Consider the following 16,620-nt stretch of genomic DNA (forward strand, 5'->3'; position numbering starts at 1 on the left):
CTGACCTCCCCGCCTCCCTGCAGGTTCTCTAGCTCTGCCTCTTAGGCTGCTGGCCAAAAGCCACAGGCAGGCTGCCCTCCCAGCCCCAGGCTAGTTCAGTTCATCTGAGTGTTAGAAGTTGCCCACCAGTTGTCAGTCTACTGCAACAAGTAATTCTTAAATGTTGCTGATTATCAAAATCACCTAGAAGGCTTTCCTAAGCCTGACTGTCCAGATCACCAAATTATGATTTCTATGAGTAGGACCCTCAATTCATGTTTTATTAAAAAATAAAATAAGTGTTCCTTCTCTGGAAATTCCAACCATATGCCCCTCAAATGGCCACCACTTCTAAGAGCTTTTAATGAATCTAAAGAAGATGGATCGTTTTTCTTGACCCATGTATTTTGAAAACTTACAGAGGATACTGGAACAGGTACAGGACATTCTACCATGATGGGTAGGATAGTACTGGTAAAAACTAATTTAGCTTTCCATTTTCCAAGTGCCTTTTCATGTATAATACCTCTAATTATATTCTCGCAGTAGGTCTTTAAGGGCAGATATTGATATGACCTTTACACAGAGATAGAAACTAAGACTCAAAGGAGTCCCAGTCTGCTAGTAGTTCAATGTCAAGGTTTGAGGAAGATGATACATTTTCTGACAGGGACAATAGGACACAGCTATTTCAAAGCTGGAGAAGCTAGTACAACTTGTGGCCTAATGTTTGCATTTTTGCCCTCAATTTTTTTTTTTTTTAGTGAACAGGATTTGTCTTGGACCACATATGAAATAAATTATATGCTAGAATTAGTGTATGTAAGTAACAAAACTTCTATCTTATAATATTTACTATAACATATGAAAGAAGGAAAAAATACTGAATCTGCAGGGAAAATATGATGGTTCCTCAGAAGAAAATTGAAAGAGCAGGTACTGGGTAATATTGACGTGAGAGGAAAGAAATATATGAGTTTTCTGGTTTAACGCTGAGGTGAAGGAAGGACAGCTTGGCAGATATTGTATTTGGAAGATGAAATTCTTCTGAGCAATGTCAAAGTAATAGCAAGCCTGTAACAAAGACCTAGGAAGGAAAACCACTTATTTGGAGTTGAAAAGTGGATATGTCTAATTCTAGGCAGAAGGCCTAGTTTCTACTCAGTTCAGCCAAGTCTGATGCATTAACCCATTCTATGCCAAAGTGAATGAGACCACAACTCAGTGGGAACACATTACCCTACGCCAGCTGCAAGAGTCTGAACTGGAGAGTTCTGAGGTAGACAGGTTCCTCTTTGCTGAAGGACACCTAATTACTACCTGGAAGTGTAAACAGAAGCCCATGTGGGGCAATAAGGGGCCATTTCTGTATGTGCCTCTTTGCATAAACTTTGTGATGAATCCCACCCTATTGGAAACACCTGGATTATGTGGTGTATGTTGCGGAGCTTTTTCAGATATTACTCAGTTGCTCTTCAACATCACTTGCTTGTTTTTGCCCCTCCAGCAGTGTGTAAAAGTACTCTGTTTCATTTTCTTCCCAACAGTTGGCACTAGCATGCCTCTAGGTTTAGGCAAGTCGATGCTTGTGGAATGATATCTCTTCTTAGTTTCCATTTCTCTGTCTAGAGCTACAGGACATCGCATGCTCATTGGGCATTGAGAGTCCTTCTCTCATGAGTTACTTTGCCTATTTAAAATTTGCAGTACTCTTCAGTTAATTTTTATATGTAGTGAGAGAGAAGGGTTTACACTTAACCCCTGGGTAACCGATGGTCCCGGCACATTTTTATGGTGGTACTGGGGACTGCTTCAGGGCTCTTACACTGAACGACATCCCAAGCCTTTTTAATTTTTTTTTTATTTTGAGACAGGGTCCTGCTAAGTTGCCCAGGCTAGCGTCCACCTTAGTCCTCCTGCCTCAGCCTTGTGCAGTGCTGTGATTACAGGAGTTTGCCGCCACACATGGCCCAGCAGTTGGTAATTGCCCATTCTTTTCTTACTAATACGCAGTGGCTATCCTGCCACATCAAATGTCCTGTATATTCCTAGGACAGTTTCTGGATATACAATTCTGTTTCTTTGGTTGAATGCATAGGCTCATCTGAATGGTAGTGTTTGTGCTTGTTTTCCCCTTTGCATTTAAAGTTCTGTGTTTTTTTAAAAAGCATGTAACATGTACAGTATGATTGACCCTTCGTGATATATGTCAGTACAACTATCAATATAATAGATACAGAGCAGCTCCAGCATCGCGCTTTCATCAGCAGTGCCATGGAAGGCTTTCCACATGCTGCTCCGTTGCTGATCACTCATTCCACTTACCACTAGCCACCAGCCCCCAGAAACTGACTCAGCTGCCTTCTGTCCTTTAAGATTTACATTTAGTGACATGCAAGTGGAATGATAGCATTTCGACTTTTCCGTGTGGCTTCCTTCACGTATTAATACACTGTTCTTGCATCTGTATCAGTCATTAATTCCATTTTACTGATTATTATTTCACTGGACTCTTACACTATCCTTTACTGGTCCACTAGTTGAAGGACATTAGGAAGTTTGTAATGTTTGGTGATTATGAATGAAAATGTTATAAATAGTCACGTAAGTTTTGTGTATGGCATAAACATTTATGTTTACATTTACTTGTGGCAAAAACCTAAGGGTAGGATGGCAGAGTTGTATGGAAAAAACACATTTACCTTTTGAAGACATCATTAAAGGATTTTCCAGGTGGTTCTACTACGTTGCACACCCATCAGCACTATCTGAGGATTCCAGCTGTTCTGCCTCCTTGCAAGCGCTTGGTTGTGCAGATTGCAAGCACATGCTGTAATCTAATGGTCTTAAATTGTGGTCATAATTTCCATCCCCTGCTCGCACCTCCATTTGCGTCTTAGTTTTGGTAAAGTATTTATAACTTTCACAAACATTTTCTTAAATGGTTGGATCTCTAATGAATTTCTATAGTTATATATGTATTCATATAAAAGTCCTATATGATATGAAAAATCTTTCCTCCAGTCTTTGACTTTTATTTTTATTCCTTTAATAATTTATTTGAAGAATGGTTTGTAATTTTGATGAAGTATAACTTAATACTTTGTTGCATATTTTGTGTTCTTTTGTCATATCTAAGCGAGCCTTTGCTTGACTCAAATCTCAGATCTTTACAGTTAACGCTTGTTTGTAGTTTTATAGTCAGGTTTTACACTTAGCTCAATTATCCATTTGAACTTAGTGTGTTTAAGATGGGAACTAATGGATTAGAGTCATGTTTTGGCCTATGACTGTTTGGCAAAATTTGCTGAAAAAATTATGCTTTTCACACCGTACCATAAACATTAACTTCTGCCACCCAGGCTACACTGTTTCAATTGATAAACTTGGAGAATAAATCTTGAAATACTGAATGATTGTGTTGGAGTCTTCCACATTAATACATTTTTTATTTCACTTAGCAATTTTCATTTCTTTCCCTTTTCATACAAGTTTTAGAGTCAACTTGTGAATTCCTACCAAGACAAAAAGCACAACAAATGAACCAGAAGAGAGAACTTGCATTTTCTCTGAGACTGATTTCCAGCTCTGTAGATCTGTTCTGCCCATTGCTTGTTCTGAGTGCCTTCCCTCGCACCAAGCTGCTGCTGCCAGTGTGTTTTTCTTTAAATGTTTTTGGAAAATGCATCTCAGAAAGCAGTCCCACAAACTGTGAATGCTCCGAGGTGAGAAAAGAAAAGGCAGTCCTTTGTGCTACCAACTTCCAGAGGGCTATTTGGTTCTTGGAGGATAAGATTAGCATCACTTCTTCCAGCACTAGAGATATGTAGTAGAAACATGAAGACAGGAGCTGGGGGATGGCAGACAGTAAGGGAGTGTACTGTCTTTACCTCAATTCCAGCACTTGGGAGGCTGAGGCAGGATCGCCATGAGTTAAGAGGGCAGCCTGGGCTACATAGCAAGAGCCTGGATCAAAAAAACAACCAACCAACCAACCAACCAACCAACCAACCAACCAAACAAACAAACAAAACAAAACAAAACAAATAATATCTCACTTCTGACAGTTTCCCCAGGCTTGTAGCTATGTTTCCTACTCTGCCAATTTTAGGGGCATCCCTCCTCTTTTTATCATAATATTCATAATTTTTGTCTTTTCCCTTTGTTTTGTGGTCAGTCTCACTAGAGAATTAGAGCTCTAAATTTTTTTTTCAAATTTCTTTTGTGTTTTACTTTTTTTTTTTTCAGAACCAGGAGTTGAACTCAGGCCTTTGCGCTTGCCAGGCAAGCACTTATTCTACTAGGCCATCTCCCTGGCCCTTCTTTTGTGTTTTAGGTGTATACATACATGTCTGCTCTTACTTTTAATGGTTAGAAGAGAAGACTTTAAATGCTTTCTTTCACCACCAAAATAGTAAATATGTGAAATGAAATGACGACTGTGTTGATTAGGTGGATTCGACTATTCTACAATGCAAATATGTGCCAGCAAGAAGTCTTTAATTTCACCAATTTCCTGTTTTTCTGTTTTTGTTTTGTTTTCTAGTCTAGTGTTTCCCTTCTTCTGCTTGCTCTGCTGTTACTTTATTCTTATTTATTTTTCTTATTCTTAAAATGTAATAATTGAATGGCATAAACTTTGCTTCTTCAATTTTGATATGTTGATTTACTGTATTTAGTTTATTATATTTTATAACATCTCTTGTGATTTCCAGATATTTTCATTTTCATTACCACTTTTATTCTTTTAGGGACACTGATCAGAATTTATATTATTCCAATTCTTCAAAATTTATTATGGTTTTTATGACCTACCTTGCTAAATTTCTATTTTACTTGAGAACATTAAATATCCTTTTTTAAGACTTTGTTTTCTTTTAATATTAATTTTATTGAGAAAGAAATAGCATTGAGACAGTTTCAAAACAGGTCAGTAGGACAGTTACAGTAATTAATACATTACATGTTGTCTTTGTGGTGATTACTCATAATACAAGATGCAGACATGATATCCTGTCCAAACACTATTAGTACAAATCTTTCTTCTCATTGAACTAAGAAAAAGTAGCTGTATATCTATCTTAACTATTTTGTATAGACAAATATATAAAATATATACATTTTCACTACAAAATGGTCCTTCATGTATATCCCCCTTAATTGTTTAGTTTTGTCAGCGATGGGTATCCCATTGCCATTCAAATATTGTAGGTGCATGAATTCAGCAAAGTAATCCAATATAGTCCAGTAGTCCATAATAGTGGTGGGTCATCCACAGGACTGGCAGTGTCAAAAGTTGTTGACTTGAGCCTTTTACAGCTCAGCATATTAATATGGCTCTACTTATTATACCTTGTTTTTATACTTTTTTCCTGGATGGTTAAGAACAACATAAAGCAAGACCTATGCAACAAGAGTTGTAACTTTTGGGTGTGATAAGGGCAGTGAAATGCCCTCAGGATTTATCCTGAGATCCTGTACCTCAGATTGTAGAACCTTTGTCAGTGTCAGCCATGTGGATGAGTCACGGCCATTGCTTGGCCAATGTGCTCTCTGTGAAAGCCTGAGAGAATGTTTTCTCTCCATGTGACTCTCCTTAGGCACACTCTACATCATCAATCACTTTCCTCTTTGGCCCAATATTGCGTGGGTGGAGTACTGCATTACTTTTATTTAGGCTCTGTTGCTCGATAATGTTGCTCACATCCTCCACTGATACAGTGCTTCCGTCTGTACATATTCCATCAATTGCTGAGAGTGGAACACTAAAGTATCCAACAACAATTTTTGACCTTTTTCTTCCTACCTTGAATTCTGTTCATTTTAGCCTGGCATAGTTGGAAGCTCCATCATTCCATGTGTACACAATTAGCCTTGTCATATCTTACCTGTGGCTTAATTGTGCAAATCCCTTTCTGGCAATTGTTCCAAAGTTTATTTTATGTTGTTAATATAAATGCCATATGTCTTTTTTGACTAGTGTATATATTTTAAATATTTTCTATTCCTTTGTTTTTTTTTCATATTTACGCCTTTATATTTAAAGTCACTTTCTTGTATATAAAATATAGTTGGCTTTCTTTACATAATCTGATAATTTCTGCTTAATTATTATGCCTGGCCACCTACATTTAATATACTTATTTGTGTGACTGTGCTTATATGCGTCATTTTATTATGCGTTTCCCTTTCATATCCTGTATTCTTCTGTTAGTTCATTTCCTCTTTAATGTCTTTTTTGGTGTATTTGAATATTTTTATTCTTTTATTTCAATTCATCTGTTGCCTTTTATTCCCCACCTTTAAGATTGTAGTTTTTTGTCCTTTTAAGATTGGCCCTGGACTCACTTTGTAACCCAGGCTGGCCTCAAACTCATAGCAGTCCTCTTGCCTCAGCCTCCAGAGTGCTGGGATGACAGGTGTGTAGCAACATGCCCAGCTTAAGAATTGGTTTTAGACATGAGATTTATCTGGTGCTATGGGGGGTTTGATCTTTAGAGAGAGCCTTTCAAACTTCTCTTCAGTTAAAATCATTCTACTTGCAGTAAAGTAGACACTAAGATCAGTCAGTTCGCTATGCATATGACTTCAATAATGCGGGTGTCTGTTATATCAATGTTCATTGAAACATAGAAAACTAAGTTGTAATATTTTATTTCAGCACTCATACATATTTTAATGAACTAAAGAGGGAAAACTTTTGTTTTACTTATACAGAATGTCCATCTCTGTAACCCTTTCTAAAATTCTGAAAAAAGAACGAAAAAATGCTCAGTCACCTAATTTCCACCTGGTGTTATTTTCTTTGAGTTTGAAGAACTTTGTCTAGAATTTCTCTTTTTTTTTCTTGTATTTTAGGGAAGGGTCTACAGGGTGTTCAGGGTCTCACTTGGAGATCAGACTCGTAGTGATCCTCCTGTTTACAGCCTCCCAAGTGCTGGGATTACAGGTTCTCGCCACCACGCCCAGTCTCAAGTGCTGTTTTAGTGCGCCTTGGGAGCGGGGCCGGGACGGCAGGCCCGGGGATCAAACCCCTGGCCCCTGAGCCTGCTTGCAGGGGTTTTAATTAGCTGAGCTATTTGGCCGGCCCTTAGAATTACTTATATATCAAGAAATTCTATTTTCTAGAATTTATTATGTATTTTTTATATAGTGACAAAATTTCCTAGTTTCTCTTACTCAGAGGATGTTTTTATTTTGACATAATTCTTGAAACATATTCTTGATGACATAAAATTCTGGGGGTTATGGTTGTTTTGTTAAGTACCTCAAAGATGTTCCACCTTCTTCTGCCTTCTGTGACCTAAGTTAAACCTATTTTTGTTTTGTTTTGGGTTTTTTTGGCCAGCTCAGCCCGTCCTAGGTGTGGAGCTAGTACAGCATGTGGTGTGGGGGATCGAACCGCAGTCCCTACATTTTGCCTAAGCTTGCCTAAGCAGATGCTTTAGACCACTGAGCTATCTTGCCAGTCCTAGGTTAATCTACTTTTAGTCTTTTCAGATGCAAACTCTTATTTTTCAATGCCTTCATTCTATATTTGTCTTTACCTTGGTACTTAGCAGTTTGATATGATTATGATATTAATAAATATGATTTTCCTTTAATCATTCTCTTTGGTGTTTGCTAAACTTCTTAATTCTGTACTTTTAAGTGTTCTATCAAACTTGGGAAGTTTGTGAGCACTTTTTCTTCAAAACATTTTTTTGCACTAATTTTCTTCACCTTTCTTTCTGAAAGCCCAAAGCTGTGCATGTCAGACCATGTATCATCTACAAATTCTATCAGCCATCCTCTAGGTTCATTGACTCTTTCAGTGTTGATCTCATTTCTGCTATTGAGACTGTCTTTGCTTTATGTTTTTAAATTATGAAATTTCAATTTGGTTATTTATATATTTTTCAGTTTTAAATTTTTAAGTTTGCTGAAAACTTCTGTCTTTCCATTATTTTATGTATCTTATTTATCTCATGGAGCATATTTAAAATAGCAGCTTAAAGTCATGGACTAATCCTTCTAATATCTGGCTCCTCTGTTTGTTTTTTTTGTTTGTTTGTTTGTTTGTTTTTGCAGAACCAGGGGCTGAATGCAGGCCCGTGCACTTGCCAGGCAAGCACTTATTCTACTGAGCTATCTCCCTGGCCCCCTTTATCTGACTCCTCTTATAGTGCGTATTTCTTATTGTGGCTTTTCCCTTTCTGGTTGATAACATTTTCCTAATTCTTGCTAAATAATAAGACATTGTTCCAGGATATTTGATTTTATTATGTAGAGTTGGACTATCTTTTAATTTTTTTAAATCTTTATGTACTTGGTACAGGGTCTCACTATGCAGTTCAGACTCATAGTGATCCTCCCATCCCAGCCTCCCCAGAGCTGGGATTACAGACATGCAACACTATGCCTGACTTCAAGTTGGACTATCTTATAATGCTTTGAAGAATGTTGATTTTTTTCTTGTTTGTTTTAGCAGATGAGCAATCTCAGTTAAGGCCGATCCTACCTTGCCTTCTCTGGGTGACAGTACTCATCTCTTACAGTTTTCAAAACTTTTGGTAGGCAGCATTGGTTTATTAGGAGATCGTCTAGAACTTGAGCCATGTTTTAAATTAAAATTCATGTTTTAATTATCAAAGTTTTTGCTCTGTAGCCCTAAGTCTGCCCCACACTTCTGCTACTTAGAGATTAGCCTAAAATTTAGGTAGCTATTAAAAACTCCTACTGTAATTCTCAAAACATTTGCCATGGCGTCTTGGGGTGGGACCACTCACATATAACTTAAAGATGCATCTGTGGGTTCAGTGGTGCAGACAGAACACATGGCACGGCCTCGCCCCTCTCCACTCTAGGATTCCGCCACATTGTCCATCTATAGATTTTTCCTTTGATTTTCTCTTGAGATGTGTGAAGTGCCACAGTCCCACCTTGTAGTTGTTCCTTTCAATCAAGACTGTGAGGGGAAAAAGAAACATCCTCTTATGAGAAGCATCTTCAAGATTCACTCTCCATTAATTACTTCTTTGCTCATATTTGTCTTTGAGGCTTGGCAGTTGCTTTTTATGTTTTATTCAGACATTGTGTTTATAACCAGTGAAAGAGAAAGGCTATCATGTGTTTTCTCCACCATGATAACAACCAGTTTATCTTTGTTTTTTACCTTTTGTTCTTGGGGTTGTTTTAAGGCTGCTCCTACCCTGACCTCCATCTAAACTCTGACATATAATAGTTCGAAGTTTTTCTCCACCATGACATTGCTGATGCACTTTTGGTTCACCAGGCCACTTGGCTCAGTTCCTAAAGTCAAGGCTATGTCTTGCATGTCATATGTTCCCCTACCTGTGAATCCCAGCTCAGCTTGGAATACAGTGCCCTGCATCCCCAACACAGCTCTACCCTAGGTGTTTGTTCAACTTCACCTTTTCCTTGGCTCTTTACGAGGACTCCTTCAATTCTTTCCATGAACACTGATCCTATATCCACACTTCTCTTTCACATAGATAAGTTTTAGACTCTTTTACTATAAATTTTACTTTTTTCAGAATTTTGACTTCAATACTGCTCACTTCTTTGTTTCTTTTATTTTCAATATTTTAATATTTTTGGAAGCAACTACATCAATTACATACACTTTATCTACCTTTATTGTGTTGTGCCTCTGAGTTTTACTGTTGATTGGACAAAGTACCTGGCAACTGCACCTTGAGGAGAGGTTTAATTGGACTCATGACTTCAGGCGAGTCAATCCACAGTCACCTGGACCTAGGGCAGAAGAGTAAAGCTACATAGCTCATGGCAGCCAGGAAGAGGAGAAGGGGGACAGTGTCGAGAGGAAGCGAGCAAGGCCCAGACATAGACCCCACTATCACACCCCCATGACTACACTGACACCCAGAAGTGTGCTTTCCTAACACCCCCAGTAGCTTAACGGTCATATGTGTGTTTGAAGCAGAGGAGTGAGGAGGAAATATGAAGTTGCCTGTGTCATCTTATCCATAGGCCCTCGACACCTTGGTAGTCTCTTCTAAACTGTTTTGTTGTTGTTGTTGTTGTTGTTGTTGTTGTTGTTGTTGTTGTTGTGGAACCAAGGATTGAACTCAGGCCCTTGCACTTGCCAGGGAAGCACTTATTTTATTGATGTCACTGAGAGCATGAAAAACATTAACAATTCCTGAGAAAAGTCACACAAATTATTTGAGTTTTTCCTCCTGTAACACAACCTTGATTATGTTTTGCCTATTCCTTTACTATATTAGTGCTTATTTCTTGTTTCTTACATTCAGTACATCTTTATTTGTATTTTATTTCAATTCACAGTAGCACTAAAGATTGAAACCAAGACTTTCTCACGGAGTTACATCCCCAACTCTTGTTTATTTTTTATATTGGAACAGGATTGATAAGTCTGATGTCTTTATTAGATTAGATTCAAACTTGTGCTGTCCCTGCCTCAGCCTTCCTTCCAGAGTTCTGGGATTATAAGCATCTGGTTTAGGTACTATTCAGTGCTTCTGATGTATAATGGCCTTGGAAACAAGAAGCAATATAAGAGGAATTGTAACAAAAATTTTACCACAAAGCATATTTCAATGAGGGCCAGAGGGTCTGCCATAGCTAGAGGAAAGTGAAGAGAGGATAACGAGGGCCAAAAGAGCAAAAAGAGGAGAGACACAGTCTAAGAAGGTTGGGCCGCTTAGTTAGAAAAGGATCAAGAGCTGACGTGGGTGTACAATGATCACTTTCTTAAAATCTTTGAAGCTCTTGAGATGTCAAAGGACAGCTTCGGGAGCACACTTTGTCGTGTTGATCCCGAGCGTAGTGCTAAGATGAAGTTCATGTATGCACACTGGAGTGCAGCAGCTAGAATTGGGAAACCCACGAAGATGGCTTTCTGAGCAAATTTGGGGTTTTCTGGGAGAGAATTCAAGGTTTCTTGGACATGCATTTGAACTTAAATTAGAAACACAATTATGGTGAGAGTACACTCCACATGAATACAGTGATTACTTGCTGGTTGGTTGAAAATAGGCTTTTTCAGATCAGCAGGAAGCAGAACTAGTGTGGGGCCTGGTCCCTGTATTCTCCAACAATGGTAATTTTAGTGAGGTTTAAGGGTGCTTGTGTGTGTGTGTGTGTGTGTGTGTGTGTGAGAGAGAGAGAGAGAGAGAGACAGAAAGAGAGAAAGTATGTGTGAGTGTGTCTGTAAAAGTGTGTGTGTGTGCGAGTTGTGAGAGTGTGTGAGACAGTGAAAGTGTGTGTGTGGAAGAGAGTGAAAGTGTGTGTGTAAGTGTGTGTGTGAAAGAGTGTATGTGTGAGTGTATGCACCTACATATTTGGGTGCACATAGTGCATATATGTGTGGGTAATTTTAGGACTATTGAAACACTTCCAAAACTGCAGTACATTTTGAATAGAAAAATTTATTCACATTTTGTTTCTTAAAATTTTATAATTCCCTTAGAAAGTTCTTCTGTGCCTGGTATGTCCTGTCTGGAATATTGGATTGAAATTTAATTGTGATCTCTTTCATTAATTAATTTACTTCGTTGTATGTACTTGGTGGTAAGTCAATTACGGACCATTGTGCCATACAGTAGGCACATAGACATTTGCTGCAGCAGCCAATCAGCTTCACAGTGGAAGGAAATTACATCCCCAAAGTGAATGAAGACATAGGCAAAGACATTATGTCTATGAGCAATGGTGAAGAAGAAGCTGCCCTTATTTTCCATTAATTTATATCTCACCTTCATTTCTATCGAGTAGGCCACCCTATAAACAGGGTGGTCTCTGAATCATGGTCCTCACCATTTTAACCTGTTTCATTGGTCTTTGCATTCAGTTAAGTGAAATGATCAATTCCTAATTTTTTCTTCATGCCAAGGATCTGGGGGGCTATGTGGATGCCATCCTCTGTGCCTGGGACCCAGAACTTAAATTCAGAGCACACCTTCACTTGCACTGCATGAAGGTTTTCTAGTTCCTCTGGCGAAAAAAATTATTACTGCTCTTTTTATCTCTGAGTATTATTTTTCCTTTTGCTTTCCCATTCCCCTCTCTCTTGTTTTTGCTGCTTCTTCCTTCTACAACTCAATGTCTTTTTATTACTTTTGTTCTACTCACTCTGTCTTATTTCCTCCCATGCATCCTGTATTTCCTTCTTTGTCCTCTAAGCAGCTTCTAGTAATCTTTCTCTTATACTTATCTTTTCCCCTTCTTTCTTCTCCCATATCCCTTCACTTCATGCTGCTTCTCCTAATTCTCCTACCTTCCAGACTCTTCATGCATGGGACAGAAATGGAGGAAGGAGTTTAGTGTCCAGTACACCAGTCCAGTTGCTAGAATAAACTTCTGAACCATTGTTTGCTGCTGCAAAAACACAGCTGAAATTAAAAAAGTCTTGCGTAAGGCACTCCATAGGTGAGGGGCAGAGGCCCAGAACCTGTGCCTTTCCATCCAGGCTCAGGCGCTGGTCACCATGCCTTCCTCTTCTATCTGCAGTGCCTGTGTTTTCCCTCAGAATTAGCACAGTCTCCTGCCACTTGACTTTCCTCCTACAGTTGTTAGAATGTGGGCTTGGCTGAGGGGAGGGAGGAGGATGTTGGGGAGAGATCTTCCTTTGTCACTTCACATTGGTTTTGTGGTTTTTTGTTTCTGTTGGTACTGGGAATTGAACTCAGGACCTTGTGCTTGCCAGGCAGGCACTGTGCCACTGAGCTATCTCACCAGCCCTTGTCACCTCACACTTGTGAGTCCCTCCCAGTAACTCTAGTTCTACCACATATATCAGTTTTGTAGGCTTTCCTCATTTTCTTCTCCTGTTCTTCCTGTAGCCTTGTTACCTGTTGGAAATATGCATGACTGTCTTACCGTTCCACAACTATGTGGGTGAAAGTTGTTCTGTGTCTTTAATGTCTTGCTCTGAATTTTGGGTTCCCGTGTGGTTGTGGTCTCTTCCATTGATTGGTTTTGCTTCATGGACTTTGGGGCAGGAAAACTGGAGATCTTTATGCCATCATGTAAGTATGTTCACCTTCACTTTGCTGACCAGTGAGCCTACCCACATATGCGAGAGGGACACATGGTCTCCGAGTGGAGATCATGTTCTGGGTTTGGAGGTGTAGTCCTGCTCCTTCAAGTACAAAAGTAGCTCCAAGGGAATCCCCTGTTCTAGATGGGAGCCCAAGTATTTAAAATACAATTCTAGTTTCAGGGACATGTTATGTGCTGATTAATCTTGGGAGTAGATTGTCTTTTGCTGAATTGATTTTAGCATGGATTATTACTAAATAATTCTGATAATCCTTCCTAAAAATGTGGTTTGTGGATGAGTGTTTGTGGGTGAGTGCAGTGACTCAATAAGGGCACAATATATAAAGCCTTAAGGATAGTTCTAGAATCCAGGGTTGGAGAAGTACAACCAGTGTAGTACCTAAGGAGTAGGCATGTGCCCTAGCTTCATGTGGCAGAAAAAAATACAGTACCTTAGACTGTGGTACTCTGCCCCATTACATACACTGACTCTTGTGTGGAGTCTGTTTGCGATAGCTGTGTTACTAATACGTTCAGTGGGATTGGGTGTGCTGATCTAAAGCAACACTTTCTGATTTAGTGTAGTGAAACATCAGGTAGGCTGGCTGGGATGCGGTAAGATAAGCAGGGGTGGCAGAATCAGGAAAAGAGAAAGCCAGTAGTGGGATAATTGTGCTTCCTGGGAATCTGCTGTGTCGTGTGTGTGTGTGTGTGTGTGTGCGCGCGCGCGCGCGTGTGTGTGTGTGTGTGTGTGTGTTCCAGTAGTCAATAGAATCACTCCTTAATTTAACAGTATTAGGAGGCGGACCCTTTCCAAAGTGAGTGGAATATGCATGGAATTAGTGCCTTTATCAAAGAAACTAAAACACATTTCCTAGCCTCTCCCCTTATATGAAGATACAGAAGACACCAACTAAGAGGAATAGGCCCTCATCTGACATCAGATCTGTCAATAACTTGATCTTGGATTTCCCAGACTCCAGAGTTGTGAAAGATCATTTCTATTGTTTATAAATTACTGACTCTAAGATTTTTGTTGTGGCCACCAAAAACAAATAGACTACTCAGTCTACAAATCCACAACTCAGTCAACAAATAGATTAAGATAATAATAGTACCATTTTCCAACATGGAAATTACATGATGAGATTCATCCATTAACACAAAAATATTTAATGAGCACCATATTAGTAGCAAGCCCCTATTCTACAAGCTTAAAATACAGAGGCTGACCAAAGCTGTTGCCTGTCACAAGCTCCTAGATTAGATGGGAATGCAACTAAGTAAGCAGTACACTTAAGGAAAATGAGTGCAAAGAGTGTACACCAAGCAATATCTGTTATCTCCAAATCTTGGTCATTGAACTCAACAAATGTTTATTAGTGATTGATGCAAAGTCTCTTGTGGACCCAGCCAACTCTCCCAGGAAGTTGTCCGTTGTGTGTTAGTACATCGTTCCCAACTTTTAAAATCTCATGGCAGCATCATGTCAGCATGTTTCCAGGGTCACCCTGACACAGAGGGTCTTGCATTAAACACTGACCATTCCAAGTACAGGGGGACTGATTACTTCTTCCCACAACTAGGACCTGTCACATTACCCTTCTTTCCTTTAAGTGGTCTAGGGGCTGGGAGTACAATGATCCTGTGATCCTGAAAGCTGAGGAGAATTGGATCTTGCAACATTTATAAACTAACACTGTTAAGGTCAGCACAATGTGAGAACCCAGCACAGATAACCATTGAGGGTCTCCAGGGCATTCTTCGAGGTGTGTAGTCTGGATCCTGCTGTGATTTTCAGTCTATCTAGAAGTATGCCTACTTTGTACCTATACCCAGCATATTCTCTGTGAAGAGGTAGCACAGGTGAGAAGTTTCTCATAGATTTTCCTCCAGCTGTGTCAGACTCAGACCTGCTTCGGTGGAAGTACAAAGTTGGCTGTCTTCAGAGTACTGTAGTACTGTGTTGGACTCTCTCTAACTGAAGGCAACATACTTTCATGACACTCTTCTTTTCTACTTTGTTTCATTCAGATGCAGTGACTGAAGTCAAGACGGACATCTATGTGACCAGCTTCGGCCCCGTGTCAGACACTGATATGGTAAGTGTAGCTCCTGAAAAGCTAAAGGTGAAAGATGATGCAAGAGATCAAAGACAACAAAGCTGGGATTTTCCTATGTAGCTGCATTTTAGGAGGACATCTTATCTCATCTAGAATCTCTACTCTCACCTCCCTATATTTAACCAAATCAAGTTTCCCTGGTCTCCTCACTGATTCACATTTAAAGCACCCACACACAGGAGAAATACCCTTCTCTTCTTCAGAATCTGGGCATGGCTCCTTATCTGCTGCTAAATCTTCTCTGCCCATTCCCTTCCCAGTTTCCTGGTACTACACACAATTGGCACACACAGGTCATAAGAGAAGAGCGCCCTCATAGACATGCTTGGTCAAGTAGCTTGTGTTGTCTCAAAAAGTCTGCTCCTTGCAGCTGGCCTCCACTTGTTGGGGATAAGGACTTACCAGATGCAGTCAAGCCTACCTGTAGAAAACTGTCCTTCCATGGAATGTGGAGGGGTGAACTTCAGGGTCCGCTCAAGGGCTATGGCAGAGCACGCACAGCAAACAAGTAGATGGCTCCTGTGCCATGACTGAGGATTGCCCTTTCTTGCTACATTCTCTTTTGCTGCAAAGCAAAGAATGCAGTGGAGAGTTGAGGCCAGAGACTCAACCCTAAAAGGCCACCTGTTAGTATCTACTCATAACAGCTATTAGATTTAGTCATCATATGGAGAAGCAAAGAGGGAACTGCTCTGTGTGCCTGTGAATTTTTGTTCAATGAGTAACTGTGTTGAGAATAGAAATCTTAATACCTGGGTGGATATGTTTCTATAATATAAGATGTCCTTGTTCACCACTTAACTTGTTTCTATACATCTATTTTCAGTAGGACTACTACCTGTCAGAGGAGAAGGCTTCTTTCAACCTGCTGTGTGAATATAGTTGTGCAGGGAAGCAGTAGGTAATACAGAGCCATTAAGTGGATTTGAGTAGGATGGTGACAATATAACAGTGCTGTTTTAGAATGATTTATCTAGTAGTCTGCACCAAATGAGCTGCAAAAGGCAAAATCTGATGGCTGAGAGTTGATTTAGGCATGTTGATTTTATATGACTCTTCAATCAGCAGTGAGGTCTAGGAATCAGTTGGAGAAGCCGACTTGCTTTCAGAAGAGGAAATCATCAGTATGTGAGTGGTTCAAAGGCCAGGCAGGGAAGAGAGAGGCCCAAACTTTGTCTTTTAAGTGGAATAAAGAGAAATGTACAGTGAGCTCCTCTGAACTACTTAAGGACAAATACGAAGTCTCCAAGGCTTACCTGGCTCTTAACAGAGCACTTGACAGACACAACACTCAGTAAAGGGCATGTTTGATGTATGAAGAATAGAGAAGATGGCAAAGAAGCCTGTGAGTCTAGATTGATCCCTCTCAACCTGTTGGCTAATGCCCACAGCTTCAGATGCAGGCACGCATTAAAATTGTTGCCAGCTGGTCACTCAATAAGCACTCTTTAAGAGGCCAGCGTTTCATTAAGGGCCCTAGAGACCTCTGTGG

The 16,620-nt window shown here is 39.7% G+C and overlaps 1 protein-coding gene across 1 annotated transcript in view; it reads left to right on the top strand.

Annotated features, from left to right (window-relative positions):
- Gabra3 (gamma-aminobutyric acid type A receptor alpha3 subunit) overlaps nt 1-16,620 on the top strand; it is a 289,092-nt gene that overhangs the window by 173,315 nt on the left and 99,157 nt on the right. The window contains exon 4 of the mRNA XM_004646005.3: nt 15,040-15,107. Within this exon, the coding sequence (XP_004646062.1) occupies nt 15,040-15,107 (68 nt within the window). The remainder of the gene's footprint in view (nt 1-15,039; nt 15,108-16,620) is intronic.

The sequence above is a fragment of the Octodon degus genome, unplaced genomic scaffold (genome assembly GCF_000260255.1).
Source record: "Octodon degus isolate 3935 unplaced genomic scaffold, OctDeg1.0 scaffold00249, whole genome shotgun sequence".
In the NCBI taxonomy this organism is placed as follows: domain Eukaryota; kingdom Metazoa; phylum Chordata; class Mammalia; order Rodentia; family Octodontidae; genus Octodon; species Octodon degus.